This window comes from Quercus suber, unplaced genomic scaffold (genome assembly GCF_002906115.3).
Source record: "Quercus suber isolate HL8 unplaced genomic scaffold, Cork oak 2.0 scaffold_124, whole genome shotgun sequence".
NCBI lineage: Eukaryota > Viridiplantae > Streptophyta > Magnoliopsida > Fagales > Fagaceae > Quercus > Quercus suber.
Window position 1 is genome coordinate 355,780 of NW_027069588.1, and position 13,303 is coordinate 369,082.

Genomic DNA, 13,303 nt, shown 5'->3' on the forward strand with positions numbered 1-13,303 from the left:
ATCTAAAAANTTTTTTTTGGTTTGAGAATTTTGGTGGTTTTGGTTTGTTTTTCCTTTGGTATCTGACCCAATCTTTATCAACGATTCATTTTCTCTTCTCTCACAATTTAACCGATCTAGATTTTTGTATTTGTTTCCAAAGAAGATTATGGGTTTGAAGGTTAACGTTTACTCTATTGGAGATCGGTTTGGTTGTTGGGTTTATGGGTTTGGTTGTTTTTACTGGAAATTTGGGTTTGGTTCTTTGTTGGAGATTGATTTTGTAGGAGATCTGTATTTTTGTGATTGTTGGTTTTGTTCTCGTTGAAGATTGCTATGTGTTTTGCATGTTTGGTTGCTAGAAAATGCAAGAAGAGAAACAAAATATTGATTTTTATAATTTTCTGGGCAATGAGTTATTTGAGGAAGAACATGAACAATTCTAGAGAAGTAAGGAAGAACATGAACAGTTATGGAAAGAACACAAAGAACATAACAAAGGCATGATCTTCCAACAAATAATAAAAAGAAAAAATAATGATGAAAAGAATGGGAGGCATAGAAATTGAGAAATATATGAGGAAGAAGAAGAAAATAAAGAAGAGATCTGGGTTACACACCGCCATTCTTTTCTTATGTACTTTTGATATTTGACTGTTTGGCTGCCGAGAAAACAATGGGAGAAACTTTTAGATCTGGGTTGGTGTTCTTGTTCAAGAAATTTTCGATCTTAATTTATGTGAATTTTGATTTTATTTTTTATTTAAATTAATAAATTAATTTTTTAAATTTATATGCTGACGTGGCATTATATTCTGTGTGATTATTTTTTTTTTATTCCACCGTCGGTTTATGTCAGCTTTTGCTGTTAATTGGGTGACGAAAATGACCTAAATGTCGACGTTAATTGGTTTAGGAACAAATTGATAAAAATAAAATGTATGGACCAAAATGGAAAAGTGCAAATGTAGGGACTAAAAGTGCATTTATGCCTTTTTATTTTTCACTTCATGAATAAATTTTGTCTAGTGTGCCTGTATTTTTTCTTTATTGCTTTATACATTTTTATCCATGTTGTGCTTGAATACTGACTAATTAATTACCTCATCGAATAATTGGTTAGATTATTATAATTGATTGTAAGCCGTATAGGGTCTCAATAACAAATTTTCAAAGGTATCATAGCATAAGTACTTCACTGTTATAGGATTAAGTTCCGTGTGTGATCCTAGACCCTGTTTGTCATGAATAAAGTTGATCATTATGCTCATGATTGTGATAATTTAGTTCTAAACAATTCTATTGATGGTCTTATAATTGTTAGTAACAAGCCTCTTAGGGAATTAATGAAATCAAGAAACGCTCTTAAAAATCCCTAGAGAATTTGAGCAAAAGTGAGCTTGAAAAAGAATCTTTAATCGTAAAACTTGATGAATCCAATAAGTTGGTTGAAAATATAGGAGAATTGATGAAAATTCCTTGGAGAAATTAAAGGAGCTTAAACGTGCAGTGGCGACTCCAGGAATTTTGTTCAAGGTATTCCTATTCCACTTTGAAAAAATTTCATGTCATTTCGGTCTATTTTAGGTGTTTCGGTAAATACCGGTTGAAAATAATTCTAAATCATCAATATCATCATAAATATCATTTTGTGACTCAATTAATTTTTCTTTTTTATTTTATTTTTTTAATTTTTCATATCCAGATGCATATTTTCTAGTAGACATTTCTAATCAAACAATATATTTATAAAGACTAAAATAAATAAATAAACTTTAAAGTGTAGAGTAAATAAGAAATAGAACCTGATTTATATAAAAAGTATTGTTGTAATTTCACCAAATAATACCAAGTTTTTAACAATCTCAATCTGCATAAATAAAGATTTATTCATTATATTACCGATCACTAATATATATATATATATATATATATATATATATATATAATATATATATATATATATATATATATATAAACACAAGATTAAAAAAAAAAAAATTTATCACAGCCATAACAAGAAAAGCCCAGCCCAGCCAAGAACCGGCCAAGACCCACTTACCACAAAAAACATAAAACAAATCCTAATATCCTATTACATTTACACGTATAACCAAAAAAAAAAAAAAATGCAGCACGGGCACGGCCTAGCCCTCTTAACAAATATAAAGTAGAATAGAAAGCAAGCCAAGCCTTATAAGCCTATTAGTTATACACTTATACGAGGATGGTCATGGGTAGGGTATGGGTATACCCAACCCAATTAATTTATCCATGGATACCCAATTACCTTACCCAATTAGTATCCATACCCAATTGTTACCCAATTTGTTTACCCATGGATATCCATATCCTACCCAAACCCAATTTTTATAAAATCACCAAATATGCTCAAAAACCACTAAAAAAACCAAAATATCCTCAAAATCTCTAAAATGAGCAAAATGCCCATGAAACCTCTAAAATCACTAATTATGCTAAAAACTACTAAAATGACCAAAATATCTCAAAATCTCTAAAATAAGCAAAATACCCATGAAATCTCTAAAATGACCAAAATACCCCAAAATCTCTAAATATGCTCAAAAACCACTTAAAATTACCAAAATACATCCTAAACCTAAAAATGACCAAAATACCCCCAAAACCTAAAAAATGACTAAATAATCACGAAACCTAAAAAATGTCCAAAATGCCCTTGAAACCCAAAAATTACCAAAATACCCCCGAAACCTAAAATTTGACTGAAATACCCTCTGAAACATAAAATTACCAAAAATACCCCCTAAACCTAAAAATGACAAAAATACCTCCAAAACCTAAAAACTAACTGAAATACCCTTGCAACTTGAAAATTACCAAAATACCCTTGAAACCTAAAAAATGATTGAGATAACCCCTAAACCTAAAAAATGACCAAAATATCCTCGAAAACTAAAAACTTACTAAAACACCCCTAATACTTGAAAATTACTAAAATACCCCCGAAACCTAAAAATTAACCAAAATACCCCGTAAACCTTAGAAATTACCAAAAAACCCCCAAAACTTATAAAATGACAAAAATACCCTGAAATCTATAAAATAATAAAAATGCCCCTAAAACCTATATGATGGTAAAAATACACCATAAACCTAAAAAATGTCTGAAATACCCTTAAACCTATAAAATGACCAAAATACGCCCTAAACCTGTAAAATGACCAAATACGCCCAAAGCCTCTGAAATGAAAAAAATAACCTCAAACCTCTAAAATTACCAAAAATACCCAAAACCTATAAATCAACCAAAATAGCCCTAAAGTGACTAAAATACCCTCAGAAAATATCTAAAATGATCAAAACACCCTTGAAACCTTTAAAGTGACTAAAATACCCCTAAACCTGTAAGATGACCAAAATACATCTGAAACCTCTTAAATTGCCAAAATAAAGGTTTGGGGTATTTTGGATGTTTCGAGGGTATTTTTGTCAAGATTAAAGGTCCTAAGAATATTTCAGTCATTTTGGAGGTTTTGAGGGAATTTTGGTAATTTTTTAGGTTTTGGGGTTATTTGGTCATTTTTTAGATTCTAAGGGTATTTCAGTTATTTTTTAGATTACAGGGGCATTTTTGTCTTTTTTTTTTTTTAGGTTTTAAGGGTATTTCAAAAATTTATATTTTAGGGCTATTTCAATCATTTTATAGGTTTCTGAGGTATTTTGGTAATTTCAAGGTTTCAGGGGTAATGTTTTATGTTTCAGGCATATTTTGGTCATTTTTAAGGTTTTGGGGTATTTCGGTTATTTTTTATGTTTTGGGGATATTTCGGTCATTTTTTAGGTTTTGAGGGTATTTTGGTAATTTTTAGGTTTCGGGGATATGTTGGTCATTTTCTAGGTTTCAGTGATCTTTCGGTCATTTTTTAGGTTTAGCGGTTATTTTGGTAATTTTTAGTTTTCGGGGTATTTTAGTCATTTTTTAGGTTTCAGGGGTATTTGGTCATTTTTTAGGTTTCGTGGGTGTTTCGATCATTTTTTTAATGTTTCAGGGGTTTTTTGGTATTTTTTAGGTTTCGGGGTATTTTGGTCATTTTTTATGTTTCGGAGGTATTTTGGTCATTTTTTATATTTCAGGGGTATTTCGGTCATTTTTTAGGTTTTAAGGGTATTTTGGTAATTTTTAGGTTCGGAGGTATTTCGGTCATTTTTTATGTTTCGGGGGTATTTCAGTCATTTTTAGGTTTTGAGGGTATTTTAATTAATTTTTAAGTTTCGGGGTATTTTGGTCATTTTTTAGGTTTTAGTGGTCTTTCGGTCATTTTTTAGGTTTAAGGGTTATTTTGGTAATTTTTAGGTTTTAGTGGTCATTTGGTCATTTTTTAGGTTTATGGGGTATTTTGGTAATTTTTAGTTTTCGGGGGTATTTTGATCATTTTTTAGGTTTAGAGTGCATTTTGGTAATTTTAGAGGATTTTAGGAATAATTTGGTCATTTTCAAGTTTTAGGGGCAATTTGGTAATTTTGATTATGGGTGAATTGAGGTTTACCCATAATAATTTGGTTGAGTTGGATTTGAGTTAGATCTAATTAGTTAAATGGGTAATAATGGGTAAATGGGTAATATCCAAACCCTACCAAAATATTGGATAATATCCAAACCCTACCCAATTACCTTCTACCCATTAAGAACTGGGTATTATCCAAAATAATTGGATCGGGTAGGGTTGGATATCCATTACCCAATGGGTATAAGTTATACCTGAAGCAGTGAAGCTCAAAAGTCAAAATGACAAAACCCATTACGCAGCGTCCCAGCCAGAATCAAAACGCAGCACGACACTGACGGCAGCAGTGAAAAAAAAAAGGGCAGTCGGTGGAGGAAAGGAAGCTTGAGCCAAACAAATTTGTTCTGTAAAGTCATAGGGTTTTACAATATTTTTTTTTGGACTGAAAGCTATACGTTTGGATTTGGCCGACATAAGATTTTTTTTTTTTAGATTTTAGTTCAAAATATTTTTGGCATAAAATTTTTTAGAGTGTTCCTGACTTTGGTTGAGGGTGTTCCTATTTTATTTTTAATGGTTAACAAATAAAAAAATTAAATTATTATATATATAAAAAAAAAAAAAAAAAAAAAAAAAAAAAAAACATCCATCAAAATCAAAAGAAGCAGTTGGCATGGTTTGGGAAGTAAAAGGCCAAATGGAAACCGTACATAAACAGCTACACTTTTAACATTATCAGTTGTGCCATGCCTTTTTTTTTTTTGGTGAACAGGCTTACACCTCTTCGGTAGATGAGAAAGAATCTAATGCATTGACAATCTCCTCTTATAGTATGTGAGTGCAAATATGAGGAGGAGCATATATACAAATATATACAATGCATTAGCTAATTATCACTAATAATTCAAACTTTTATTTTATTTTTTTAATACATCAATAGTTGAGAGTGAGAAAATTTGAATCCTGAATTTCTCTATTACAAACATCAAATAAGATCAATAAGTTGAAGTACAAAACTTTGGGCATCCCTACTTTAATTTGGCTTGAACTTTTTTTTTTTTTTTTTAATATTATTATAAAAAATAATAAAAAAATTGAAACATAGATATTTGGTTTGAGCTTCGGTTAAAGCCGTCTCAACAAAATAGAATTTGGATGGTAAAATGGAGGTCAAGCACATGGTTATTCCTCTTGCTACATGCGTTATCATCAAACACAATTTGTACAATTACCTTTAAAAAAAAAAAAAAAAACACACGCACAACTCGTGAATGCAATTCTATTTTCTTAGTTCTATTCGATATTATCCTTCAAATAAGTTTTGAGAAAGTTACCTTACCTATGTATATGTAATATTGCATGTATAAGTTGTATAGTTATTAGTCTGTCCCAGAATCCTGCCGCGACAAAGAAAAATAATCTCGTCAGACTTTGGGATCTTAGATTAGGAACCAAGTTATTATTATACTGCTATGCCTATGCTACAATAAATTAATATATCCCATTTTATATATCTTGTTACATTGGTTTGATAAACAGTATATTCGCACCTAGAAATTTCTTCAAGCTAGAAGTTACAAGTTGGTAAAGTATATCATATTACAGTGGTGTGGACTGAGTCAGGCAAAAGAGGATGAAAAAGAATGTACGAGAAATGTTTTGTGAAAATACAGGAAAAGTTAGTGACAGTGAGAAAGAGATGTGCAAACCCAAAAAGGAAAGTAATTGTGAACACACATGTAATTAGAGAATGGAAAGTGTTATATAACTTATCTCGCATTATTTACGCACCATTGTAGGCGCATTGAACACTGTTCGCGTCATTGAGGTAGCAATAGGTTCCTCTTTCGCAAAAGCTTTCACAAATACCATAGAGCCATGAAATCTCAAAACCATATTCCAATTCATTGTGGATGTCTGTACAGGAAATATTTGGGTCATCATTTCTTGGCCACGATGTCCGAAACATCTTCTCTACTTGGCACGAGTCCCCCACATCGATTGCATTCGTTTTGCCAACTTTAACATATCTATACCTCTTGGAAGAATGAGATACATAATTAGAAGAGTTGTCATTATTGCAAGTTGAAGTGTTCAAATACAACGAAGAATTCACCGGTTTTTCACAACTCCTCAAAACCAAACCCCGTGATAATTCAGGAAACTTCTCTGACTTCGTCTTCTTCATCTGATACAAGGTATATGTAGGCGGATATGAGACTTGGGAACGGAAATTATATCGATTGAAAGAATAACTCGGTGTGGAGTACTTGTCCTTGTTTATACCTGAATCCACCACCCGGATTGTGTAGTTATTGTAATTGATTTCCTCTTGTACGTAGTATTTTCCTCCAAATAAGTATAGCACGGTACGATTGTTCTCACACGATAGTTCGTACCTTAAGTCCCCGCAGTTTTGTGGATCGGTCTTCAATCGAAATGGAAAGCTTATGTTGTGGATATTGCCACAGGATGAAGGGGCACAGTATTGATTAACCTTAGCAGGGGCACTGCAAGTTGGATGCGCTAATACAAAAGCAATAATGGCCGTGAGTCCTGCAGTCAACGATAATCTTCTTGCCATTGAGGTAGAGAGGAATGCCATTGACAAAAATTATAAAACCTTCTTTCTTTCTGTGGTAATAGAAGTATGTTAAACAAGAAAGTAAAAAATAGACTTTCCACTTAAAGATGAGATGAAGCGCAAGTTCGTGGCAGCGGAACAATATCAATGTCAATATCACAACCAAAATATCTGCCGTTAGCACATACGTCATCTTGATAAATTATTTGAAAGTTACTAAAAGAAAATTTTCTTTTACATCTGTTCTTCGGTAATTTTCTACATTTTATTTTATTTGACAGCTATTAAGTTATAAGCGATGTTACTAACACAAATTTTTTTTACAAACTATTTATTTGACAAATTTTTACTAATTTTTAATTTCTCACATGGGCCACTACACCGTTGTTTTTATTTTCTAATAATCACTTACCACATCATTAGTTTATAAATTATTTTTATAAAATAGTTTGTAACTTTAATATTTCTCTTAAGTTAATTTTCTTTTACATTTTTATAGTATTTTTTATTTTTTCATAATTCCAATAGTTACAATTGGGAAGGGGATATCTTTTAATTTTATTTATTTATAGTTAAATTCATTAGGCAAAGCACACTTGTTATTAATCTCCTAAGTTTTAGTGGTGAAAAGAAAAAAAAAAAAAAAAAAAGGTGAGTGAGGACATGATCTTAACGGTTACAAATTCTACATGTAGCGGTGAGAAAGAAATGATGGAGGCAAATATAACGGAATTCTCACGCAAAATTTGTAAAACAATATTTTTTTAGTATTAATTTTTGAAAATGATACGTTGTTTTGAAGTTATTTATGGATGCAGTATTTTCTTTAAAATTTTGTTTGAGAATCATGATTTTAGTATTTAAAGTCATGATTTCAAAACGTGATTTATGCCAACTTGGTTAAAATTTAAGTGAAAACTTGTTTGAATACATAATTTAAATATTTAAAATCATATTTTTAAAAGACGATTTTAGAATAAATTACCAAATCATTTCAAAATAGTGCCAATTAAAAAAATAAAAAAAGGATACCAATTTGTTTGAATGTAAGAAATTTTGACCCTGAATGTTATGAACATTCCAATCAGTGTCAATTAGTTGAGTTACAAGCTTTTAAAAAGCTATTTATGGGTAGAAGAATTTTTTTTCCCCAAAATTAGGGTAAAAGAGCTTATTTGAAGGTAAGAGGCTCACCGACAATATGGACAAATATGGTGTGGATGATGTGCATGATGTTCCATGCACCTTCATATACAATTGAAGCCATGGGTCATGAGTCAACAAAAGCTTCCATGAAGTTGCAGTTCCATTCTATACAAACTTGAAACGACTTTTGCAAGAGTGTCATCTCTATCTTTTTTCCTTTCTCACTGCAACATCAATTAAAAATACAACTTGTCATCCCAACAGTTAAATTTAATAGATCTATATACTCATACCATGTTAGAAAAGTTGATCAAATTCTTTATTCGTAACTACAGGTTAGGAAACAGTAGCTCAAATTAATGCAGCATGTGATAGTCAATCTCTTTTTTTTTTTTTTTTTTTTGGTAACTAAATAAATCAAGAAGAAGTTGAGTTGGCAAGTTTTTACTAATTCTCATCTAGTTCAACCACAAACACCACTCTTTTACTTACCACTATGAATTTGTCACATCAACATATGTTAAGAGTTTTATCAAATTTTTTGTGTCTAACCAAAGGCCTTGTAGCTGAATTGGCACCTCTCCATGTACAAAGTACTTCGGGTTCTAGGAGAAAAAGGGTTCGAGCTGCAAGATTAGCAGCATGTTGTAATTATTTCTCAAAAAAAAAATATCAAAAAAAGAATTGTGTCTATAGACTTTCTCAAAAAAAAAAAAAAAAATTCTCAACATGATTATGCAGGTTTAGTAGAACAAGAATGCAAAAATTTAATTAGTTATTTTGGATCTGAAAAAAAAAAATAGAGTTAATGTAATATTTAAATACTTTTTTTTAAATGTCCTATTTAAATATACAAAATACCTCAATTTAGTTTGCTTTAGGCCCCAAATCCATCAAGTTGCAGTGACGGATGTCGATCCCATACCAAACAACTGGAAAAAATATACGTACAGATCCATCAAAATCAAAAGACGTAGTTAATTGGCATGGTTTGGGAAGTTAAAGGCCAAATAGAAACTGTACATAAACATATCAAGAAAAAGAAACTGTACATAAACAGCGACACTTTTACCATTATCAGTTGTTATTGTGAGATGCTTCTCTCTTTTTTTTTTTTTTTTTTTTTTGGTGATCAGTCCTCTTTGGTGGATGAGAAAGTATCTAATGAGGAGTATTTTAGAGTTAGCACATATATATTTTTTTTTTTTTTTTTTTTGGTAACTAAATAAATCAAGAAGAAGTTGAGTTGGCAAGTTTTTACTAATTCTCATCTAGTTCAACCACAAACACCACTCTTTTACTTACCACTATGAATTTGTCACATCAACATATGTTAAGAGTTTTATCAAATTTTTTGTGTCTAACCAAAGGCCTTGTAGCTGAATTGGCACCTCTCCATGTACAAAGTACTTCGGGTTCTAGGAGAAAAAGGGTTCGAGCTGCAAGATTAGCAGCATGTTGTAATTATTTCTCAAAAAAAAAATATCAAAAAAAGAATTGTGTCTATAGACTTTCTCAAAAAAAAAAAAAAAAATTCTCAACATGATTATGCAGGTTTAGTAGAACAAGAATGCAAAAATTTAATTAGTTATTTTGGATCTGAAAAAAAAAAATAGAGTTAATGTAATATTTAAATACTTTTTTTTAAATGTCCTATTTAAATATACAAAATACCTCAATTTAGTTTGCTTTAGGCCCCAAATCCATCAAGTTGCAGTGACGGATGTCGATCCCATACCAAACAACTGGAAAAAATATACGTACAGATCCATCAAAATCAAAAGACGTAGTTAATTGGCATGGTTTGGGAAGTTAAAGGCCAAATAGAAACTGTACATAAACATATCAAGAAAAAGAAACTGTACATAAACAGCGACACTTTTACCATTATCAGTTGTTATTGTGAGATGCTTCTCTCTTTTTTTTTTTTTTTTTTTTTTGGTGATCAGTCCTCTTTGGTGGATGAGAAAGTATCTAATGAGGAGTATTTTAGAGTTAGCACATATATGTGGTTTCGGAAAAACATTTGGGCCAGGTTCTAGCCCAAGGATTTCTCCGGAGATCCATTAGGCCTTGGCACCAAGAATCTCTTGGTTCAGGATTGGGCTCAGGCCTCAAGGGCTCCACTTTAAACCCTCTACTGCTACAGAAAAGAAAACATATAGAAGAAATAGAATGAATCTTACGTGGAGCAGAGGAAGAAACACTTGAGGATTTGTTCATATAGATTGAACAATAAAAGAATAAAAAAGAAAGGAATAAAATGGGATGTATTTAAGTAATGAAATCTAATAAGAAATAATAACAAAACTTGTACCAAAAATCATTTTTTAGAGGAGATGCCTCCATATTAATCTTACAATAGTAAACCTATGCTCTAATACCAATTGAAAATTCACGTTATAGGAGATGCTTCCATATTAATCTTTGAAACAATGAACCTATGCCTTGATACCAATTGAAAAATTGCTATTTAGACCCCTAATTTGGCTTCAATCTTAGCACTAGATACTTTTTTCCATTTGGCATTACATTCATCAACTAGTTCTTCTTCCAAGCTCTTCACCTTAACCCTATGAAAGAAATTCTCACAGTTAACTTCATCTATTACGACATTCAACTAATTGTAATCATGGCAATAGTTCTTGTTACATTCAACCATTTGTAATGTTGACAAATTCCAAGTCAAAAATCAAAAAGGTTCTAGTGTAATTGCAAGTTTCCATGTATTTTAATTTCATTTAAATTGTAATTGCATTGAGTCATTGAAGTTCAAGTTTAGAAGAAAGAGTACAAGTGTTGCAGAAGGAATCTCGATTGAGCAAGATTCATTGTGAGTGAGACAACAAAATTTGGGTTTCAGTTACACAAAACAGTTTTCTTGAAATTCGTCTAGCACTCAATCGAGCAAGTTTGCCTAAGAAAATCAATTTTTTATTTTTTATATTTCTTCTTGAATAACAAGCTCCTTTGAGTGGGACGGTTATCAATTTTAATTTTTAAGAAATAGTTTTTAACATGCCTCAAAGTTACATTATATATTTTTCATATAATTATCGATTTTATTAAGAATCACACATTAGAAAGCTTTGAGAGAGAATCTCTATACGCAGTTTACTGTGTCTATCACTATGACAAAACAGAAAAAGAGAATCATGCAAGAATTGAAAAGTTTTTAGATGATTACAAAGCTCTCAAGCCCACTAGGTACTCATACAACGATGTTAAAAGGATTACAAATCAATTTACTGAGAAGTTAGGTCAAGGAGCCTATGGAACAATGTTCAAAGGAAAGCTTTCAAATGAAATCCATGTTGCCGTGAAGATCCTGAATAGTTCCAGGGGCAATGGGGAAGAATTCATAAATGAAGTGGGAACAATGGGTAGAATCCACCATGTTAATGTGGTTCGTTTGGTTGGCTTTTGCATTGATGGATTTAGAAGGGCATTAGTTTATGAGTTCTTACCAAATGATTCACTAGAGAAGTTTATTTCGTTCGTAGATTCTAACCGTTTCCTTGGTTGGGAAAAACTACGAGACATTGCTGTTGGCATAGCAAAAGGAATTGAATATCTTCACCAAGGATGTGATCAACGAATTCTCCATTTTGATATCGAACCTCATAATATTTTGCTAGACCAAAATTTCAATCCAAAAATTTCTAATTTTGGTCTAGCCAAGTTGTGTGCAAAGGATCAGAGTGCAATGTCCATGACCATAGCTAGGGGGACCATAGGTTACATTGCTCCCGAAGTGTTCTCTAGGAACTTTGGGAACGTGTCTTACAAATCAGATGTTTACAGTTTTGGAATATTGTTGCTTGAGATGGTTGGAGGCAAGAAAAACGTTGGTGTAATCGTGGAGAACACTAGCAAAATATATTTTCCAAAACGGATGTACAATCTATTAGAGAAAAAGGAAGACTTACGAGTCTATGTTGAGGATAATGTAGATGCTAAAATTGCAATGAAATTAGCAATTGTGGGACTATGGTGCATCCAATGGATTGTCCTTCAATGAAAGTTGTGGTTCAAATGTTGAAGGGTGATGGAGATAACTTAGCAATGCCTCCAAATCCCTTTGCCTCTACAGGCTGTGCATGTACGCCTGCAAGGTGTCTAAATCTAGATTTAGAAGTCATCCCTGAATTAGAGTAAGTATTCTTAAACTAGAGGTCCTCAATGATGATATGGGCTGCAATCATGGTGTTCTCAAGGATTATAATTATTAATATTGTACTCACTTTAGAGAATTCACGTTTTCTTATATCAAGTATGACTATATGAGCAAGGCGATACTTATAAAAAAGTACCTCTTTATTAATTTATTTTTATAATGTGCAGAATTTTGTAGAATAAAGCTTTATCTCATTATTTTAGAGAGTTTTTAAGAGTATTTTAGTCTAAATTGACCCTTTATATGGTATGTGTAAGAACCAGATTTGAGTTCCTAGCTTAAAAGATGGATGGACTTAGGCCCAAAACAATGAATTTGTAGAGATGGGTTGGAAAACTAGGCTTTAATGAATCAAACAAACACTAAAGTAAATTTAGATGAAAATAGATAGGTTTATGTTGAAGAAAATCATCCTAGCAGAGTTTGAGGAGATCTGTTCTTATATATTTCTTCAGGGTTTGATTACAAAGTCAGTTCTTAATGCTATAGTGTTTTTCTCTTAGTTTCTTGCCCCCCCCCCCCCTCTATATATATATATATATATATATATATATATATATATATATATATAATAGATTTCTATTATTTTATGTGTCACTCACTAGAGACTAGAGTGTGTGTGTGTGTGTGTGTTTTTTTTTTTTTTGTTGCTAAATCTAGAGATCGACTAGAGTGTGTATGATATTTTGTTTACAGCTTGCAATCTTTAAATTTTGTAAAATTTAATTAAGCAGAGTACAGTCATATGTTTATTTTTTGGTTTCTCATGGTGTAGGCATTTGCTCTTGATATGATATGTTTTGCTTCATACATTGTAGGTACTGAAAATGGGCTTTCAAGCTTTCATCTTTTCCTTTGTGGGGGTGGCTGCTAGGACTTTGCATTCTTGAAATTTTTACTCCAATATGGTTATACAAGAACAAATTTTAT

The 13,303-nt window shown here is 31.5% G+C and overlaps 1 protein-coding gene and 1 pseudogene across 1 annotated transcript; one reads left to right on the top strand and one right to left on the bottom strand.

The window, feature by feature from the left end:
- Window positions 1–6,249: 6,249 nt before the first annotated feature.
- Window positions 6,250–7,050, bottom strand: LOC111984043 (uncharacterized). Its single transcript, XM_065775945.1, has one exon. It carries the CDS (start codon window positions 7,048–7,050, stop codon window positions 6,250–6,252), a length of 801 nt encoding a protein of 266 aa, XP_065632017.1.
- A 1,201-nt stretch (window positions 7,051–8,251) lies between these two features.
- LOC136068590 (rust resistance kinase Lr10-like) lies at window positions 8,252–12,354 on the top strand (annotated as a pseudogene).
- Window positions 12,355–13,303: the final 949 nt, after the last annotated feature.

Bases quoted from the DNA above. Each gene is read 5' to 3' on its own strand.
- LOC111984043 (XM_065775945.1), bottom strand. From the start codon at position 7,050: ATGGCAAGAAGATTATCGTTGACTGCAGGACTCACGGCCATTATTGCT.